The sequence below is a fragment of the Patagioenas fasciata genome, chromosome 5 (genome assembly GCF_037038585.1).
Source record: "Patagioenas fasciata isolate bPatFas1 chromosome 5, bPatFas1.hap1, whole genome shotgun sequence".
NCBI lineage: Eukaryota > Metazoa > Chordata > Aves > Columbiformes > Columbidae > Patagioenas > Patagioenas fasciata.
The window spans coordinates 8635184-8641871 of NC_092524.1; the positions used below are offsets into that span (position 1 = coordinate 8635184).

A 6688-nucleotide genomic window follows, 5' to 3' on the forward strand; every position below is an offset into this window, starting at 1 on the left:
GTCGCTGATTGGGATACAGGTTCGGAGATGTTCTTTGTGTCCGGTAGCTTCTGAACGTATACCATAGTTCATGATTGTTTGTTTTGCTTGCTGCAAAATTTTCCAATCGTGTGGTTCCCATACCGCTGTCTGAGTGTTCATATTTTGAATTACCGGTAGGGCTAATTTTGCTGGAGACCAATCACCTTCTAGAATGGCATCTTTGATGACCCCTGACCATCTGCTACGTCGGGGCTGCGGCTGGTCAGTAGAATCTATAGGCACCTTTGATTGCATTGTTTGTGAAGGGCAAGCTGGTTTTTGAAACTCAATTTGTTCCTTATTTTTCTCTACATTTGACACTCTTAAGTTAAGTTGTTCAAGCTTGTTGGTAATGACTTGCAGCAACTGCTCTACTGCTTGGGGTGAGCCCAATGATGTAGGAGGAGGCTCACAAAAAACTTCCGCGGGTGCTTGCGGAGGCAAAGTTTGAGGCGGCCCCGGCCCTCGCGGCGGCGCCGGCCCGGCCCCCACGCTTTTCTCGGAGGCAGGGGGGGCGTCCGGCTCGGGGCAGGGCAGAGGCGGAGCGGTAGGAGGAGGGCGGCACTCAGGGCCTCCCACATCCGGACAGTCGACTAGTTGCACTTCCGCCTTCTTGGCGCATTGCCCCAGAGACTCGGAGGGGGAAACTTCCGGTTCTTTGTTTACGAGCCGCGCGGTTTCTAATCCGCGTTGCAGATCGGATTGTGAAAGTATTGGCTGAGCCGGGACCCCGCGACCACCCCGAACGGCAGGCAGACCCCACAGAGTAGCCCACAGGCCCCTCTTTTCTTTTGGACGACAAGTTTTATCAGTCCAGGTTTGTTCTGGGACAAGCGCCTCCGCGGCTCTTAGGGCGGCACGTTGTTCCGATTTCAAAACTTCTAATGATTCTAATACGGTTTTCCACAATTCTCTCACAGCTTTAATTTCTTTCTCTTCTTCCCCTCTGATAGTTTTGTCCCACATAGTGTCCCCCACTGATCTCCATTCCGTTGGGGAAAACAAAAGTGGAACTTCCCCAAAGTGTCCCCACTTCTGAGCTAAAAAAATCAATGTGATTAGCTTTTCCTGTGACGATTCAATACCTCTCTTAGAGAGAATAGTCGTCAGCAGTGCCGCGGCTGTTTCAATATCCATTATCTTATCAGCGCGGTCTTAACGTAGGATGCGAGTGGCCAGCTCGACTGGTGCCCGTCTTTTGATACCGGACTAAGCACACTATCCCACACCCCGGCTTGGCTCCGTTTTTATGAACGCTGCTCACCGCAGTAATTTCGATCCGGAGCGATTATGCTTTGCTAACGATCCATCCATCTGCTACCATATGTAGATCCGAAGCGTTATGCTCTGCTAACGAACCATCCTCTGCTACCAAATGCGGTGGTAGCAAATTCGACGAATCCAGACGCCGGCATAAGCTCTTTGATCGAACGGGCGGGCCGGGCGAGAGTAAGGAGTCTAATTCAATGTGAATTTACCATCCGTACTCTTTAATGAACTCTTAAACAACACTGAATATCAATGTCCCCGAGACCACGTTTTTCCAAGCCTTATATACTCTATACCAAAAGGCCATGCGGCAAGTGCAGGCTACAATTGGTTACACTTACAGTCACTCATCCCCCCCCACTATGGTGATTGGCTGCAGGGCACTGTTCACAGACTGTTCATGCGCAGCGGCAACGCCCCTCCTGCAGCGTGGGTCGAGAGCAGAGCGGCTTCTGTTTACTTTCCTTTTGTCTCTGGTGTCTCAGGGAAATCCTTCCGTGTAGCACAGCCGCATCAAGCCCTGGCTTGTTCACAGCACACAGCCAGTAACTCTCCACAGAGTATAGTGCAGATAAGTGTAGTTTTCCAAGTTACACAGTTCATAAAAACAAATTACTGAGCTTTCCTTATTTGTCATTGGCATGGACTAGAATGATCAGCTGGTAAGCTTTTTCTCAAGGAGAAATTATTCTGTCCTAGTAACAGGTTATGGGTTGCCTTCTGTGGTACTGTAAAACCTTCTTCAAAATGAAGGGCTGTAGATTCTTGTTTTAGAGACTTTAGCAAAACATAAAAAAATTACTATTTTTATTTGATGCATTAAAAACTTCCAAGGACTGTAAATGCTGATATCATGGTTCTATCAGTGAAATTACAACATAGTAAATTTGTGAATCCCCAATGTAATTCTGTTAAATGTGGCCAGAAATCCTGATATATCTGAGAAGCCAGTGTTGAGTTTCCAGGCTGGCATAGCTGAGCTTATCCCTGTTGTCTGGATCTATTGAGTTTTTGTTAGGAACAGTAAGTCCAGAGACTTGGTTGACTTGGATTAGACACTGGCTGTAAATCAGCAAGCTCAGCTTCTCTGTTCTAGGCTTTTTGGTGTCCTGAAACACAGTGATGCTGTCAGTTTAAAACTGAAATGTTTAGGAGGAATAGTAAGCAGAGGACACACTTCTAGGAAAGACTTCTCTCTTTGACTTCTTGCTCTGATTATTAATTAGGACATGCAATATTTTCCCTACTAGGTGTTTTTGCTGCCACAGTCTGGGGAGTTGAGTAACTGATATGTTGACATATGTGCGTAAATGGCACATGCCAAGACAGACTTTTGGAAATTGATGCTTAGGAGTATGAGGTTTACATTCTCTTCATATGAGTCTACTTGTTATGTCTTATTCTGCCCTGGGGAGGTTTCTGTTACCTGGCAGGTGGCGCTATGGATCAACTGTTCTGTATAATTTTCTATAATTGCAATGCTCCACAGGTACCGCTACCTGGGTACATTGAGGCTTATCCACGGCCCCGCTACCAACATAATTCTCCTTCACGGCTTCCTCGGCAGTACAGCCAGCAGGCGAGCATGCATCCCAGCCTGGAACAGGCTCCTCTGCCCTCCACCGCAGCTTCCCAGCAGAGCCTGACAGAAAACGACCCATCTGATGCTCCTCTCACCAACATTTCTACAGCTGCCCTCGTAAAGGCAATAAGGGAAGAAGTTGCTAAACTGGCCAAGAAGCAAACAGATATGTTTGAATTCCAGGTTTAACATCTTTTGTGCACGGTATTTCTGTCACGTAACCTGAGGTAGCCGAGAAAGTGACTCCTTTCATTTTCAGTTACAAGCTTGCAGTGAATTATGCCCAAGTGATGGCACTTTTCTGTCTGAAAATCAACACTATGAAGTGACTTGAAGTAGAGCAACAGGACTCTGAAGATACATATTCTGCTTGCCAGCTAAAGAAATGCTGCCAGGTAACTGTTCAATATGGATAAGATTGATAATATGCAATTGTTTGTCACTGCGCTCTCGTGCTATGACCCATTGTCACTAGAGATGCTGCTGAATGTGTTTGCTCCACACCATGTTTCATTTGCAGGCCCAAAGGTAGAGCTGCTGAAAATAACTTCTGCATGTCAAAACTTTGATTAAAGAAGAAAATACAGTAGAACACGGATAGCTAAAGGCCACAGAAGGTGTGGTAGCCATGTTAATTGTTTGCTGCAGGATATCGTTTAAGGGATGCTGATTTTAACAACGCAGAGTCATTCAGCCTTTTCATTCTAGAGACTGTATTCAAACCAAAAGAATTTGAGATGAGTAAGTAATACAAATAAATGTCCTGTAAATAGCCCTGATTCTCCTCATCCTATTAACAGTACAAAGAAGTGAAAGAAGAGAAGGCTGTGAAGAAGGTGGATGATATTTTGATAATCAGTGGCTACCTTGTCCCTGAATAAAACTGATGAGTTATGGAAGAGATTTTTTTTCAGCATGAGAGAACACAATGCCCAGAAAGCAAACAAAGGATATTGGTGCTAGAAGCTTCTAGGAGAAATGAAAAAAAGTTATTTGCGTTTTCTGTATTCAGGCTTTTGACTCTGAATGCATGTGAAGCTGGTAAACCTGAGACCTTTGAGCAAGTCTTTCCAACCTGGAATAATGAATACACCTGCTTGGACAAGAAAACCTCTGTTTAACCACAGTGCTTTTTTCTCTTTCTTAAACAATGATATCTACTAAAGCGATGCCAGAAAGTGCTACCTGAAGCTGCAGTTGATTTTGATTACACTGGAACAGTGAATGCACACCCAGGAAGTTCTGAATGTAGAGGACCTGATTGTTATATTAACATGTAAATAAGTGAATGGTTGCGTGAATTAACAAAAATACTAATGTTCTGTGAAAAAGAGCATTTCCAGAAATTATGCTGACTTTATATTGTGCAAGATAAAGGTAACTAATTGTTAAACTGCATTGTTGAATGAATCCAACCCCAAAAGAAAACCAAACCACTTGAATGGAACAATAGTTCATCTTTTGCAGTTGTACAAAACAGTTGGAGATCATGAACAATTGTTTTCAGTTCCTTCAGCAATTAGCTTCAGGAACTGAAGTTGTTCCAAAATTTGTTGTGGTGGGCATGTTTGATGGCAACTGGAGTCAAAGGTAATGTCCTTCATTTCAGTAAGTTATTTAGTTATCCAAAATTGCTTATGCTATTTTGTCTGATTATTTCATTCCCTCGAGTTTCTTTGGTCTTTGCTGAGGTGAGAAAGGTAACTTGTTTTGGCTTTTTGGCCATCAGTAAAATGAGAGAAGAAAGGGAAGGGAACTAGAACAGGGGATAGAAGAAGAAATTGATGAAGCACAAACTTTTAAAGCAGAGCTATTTTTTCCCAAAAATAATTATATTATAAACCCTGACTGAGATTGTGATACATAGTTATTCTAGAATATACAGATATCTTCTGCTCCAATACCTTAAATATTGCAGAAGCCATTGGAATGCTAGCTAATCTTTAAACAAATGTGAAATTTCATTTTTATTATTTAAAAATCAAATATAAATAAAATGTATTTTTGTAATTTCTATGTATATATGTGCTGTATATTTATATGTGACTAGTCTGCTATAGTCAGAAAATTTCCATAAACCAAGTGAAAAAAAAATTAATAATCAGTATAAACATGCTATGTCTGGAATACACAAATACACATTTGGGTGACTTGGATACTAAACAACCAAAGAAATTCAGTCTTTCATATAAATAGAGGTCTAGCAAAGACAGACTGCTGTCTCAGTTACCTGTGAGCTAACTAATACCAATCTTATGAGTGTAATACAATACATCCAAATGTCTTTTTGTGTTGAATTAATAGCTGCCTAACAATACCACACTTTAAAATAACAACTTAAAAATACTGGGCCAAACTCAGCATGCCCTAAAAAGACTAGTTCTGGTTGGCTTTAGTGGGAAGTTTACTTGCTGACAGCAAGGCTGAATTTCTTCTCTATTCGGTTTTGTCTACATGTGCAAGTTTCAGTAGAATGACTAGAACAATATTCTGCTTATTTTTCAGCCGTTTAAATCACTCTAATCAAAGTGCAGACATAATTTAAGAGTGATTTTTTTTTTTCAGCCCAGGCTGGTTCATAACTGGCTTAAGCCAACTTGCTAAGTAAAATGTACACTAAATTGTTCCAGCCACAATTTGCATCAGCTTTATTGCCTTCGTTTTTAAATGATTGTTCATTTTAGCCCGGTGAAATCTGGCAAATAGATAAGCCCCTCTATGCAATGGGAGTGAAATGTGCTGTGAAATAAATCTCTGTATCTTAGACCGCAGTTTTGCAGAATTATCCTAAAGCTGCAAGTTTGGAAGCATCAGTGATTGCATGGATGGGAGTGCTAAAGTTGTCTAGCTGGGAACGGTGATGTTACAATATCCTCCCAACAGAGTCACAGGAGGTAGGAAGTGCCAGATTTAAACAGCATCTTTGGGACACTTAGCTCTGTTTGTAAATCTCTATCCATTCTTAAATGTAAGTGATTTAATAGTGCTATCAAAAAATGTGTGACAGTAAAGCCTCATATATCTTATATGATGAAGCATGTATCTTGCCATTCTGGAAATTACAAAGTTTGGAAATTATGTTTATGTAGAGGGTTTGAATGCCTATGTCCAAACAAAAGGAACAAATAGAAAAAACCCAACTAAAAACATTGAAATGGACTTCTAGAAAGAAAAATCATTTCTGTAAAGTTAAACAAAGTACTCTTCATACTACTGAGGAAGACCTGTTAGACTTTCAGAATTAATTTTGTTTGGTATTGTGTCGATGATGTACAGTCTATTGAATATTCCCTCAACCATCACTCTGAAACCATTGTGGTGCACTTTATTCACAAAGACATTTTACATTCTTCATTCATAATGGCTTTTTATCTTGTTTGTAATATGTTTCTGTATTTTTTTGTTAAGTACAAAGTAAGGTTATATCATGACAGTAAGGACATTTCTGGGAAAGAAAAATCATGCTGTACTATTTATACTGTCTGAGCACAAAGCAATGATAAAGTGAAAATATAGTGTACAAATAATTTGTAATATAATAAACATTTTGTATGACTACAATTACAATATAGTTTTTCAATGTTGATTTCAAAGAAGAAAGCATACCTGTTTAAAGTTATAACCTCATAAATATATATTAATCCCATATTTACTGATAAAAACTTAGTCATTAAGGTTTTTCTACTAAATGCCCCTATTTTCTTTAAAATGACGTTAAATGTGTAGGTGAAAATATTGTTTTCTGTGTACAAAAGTGTTGATGTTCTGACCATCATTTGTCTTCAGATTTGTAAACCATCAGTAGAAATGTCTCAA

General features: G+C 40.4%; 1 protein-coding gene across 5 annotated transcripts in view; it reads left to right on the forward strand.

Moving 5' to 3' along the window:
* Window positions 1-6441, forward strand: part of KIAA1549L (KIAA1549 like) — a 136913-nt gene extending 130472 nt beyond the window's left edge. For all 5 annotated transcript variants that reach the window (XM_071808855.1, XM_065839883.2, XM_065839885.2 and 2 more), the window contains one exon: window positions 2780-6441. In XM_071808855.1, coding sequence (XP_071664956.1) covers window positions 2780-3061 — 282 coding nt within the window. In that variant the 3' untranslated portion in view covers window positions 3062-6441. The remainder of the gene's footprint in view (window positions 1-2779) is intronic.
* Window positions 6442-6688: the final 247 nt, after the last annotated feature.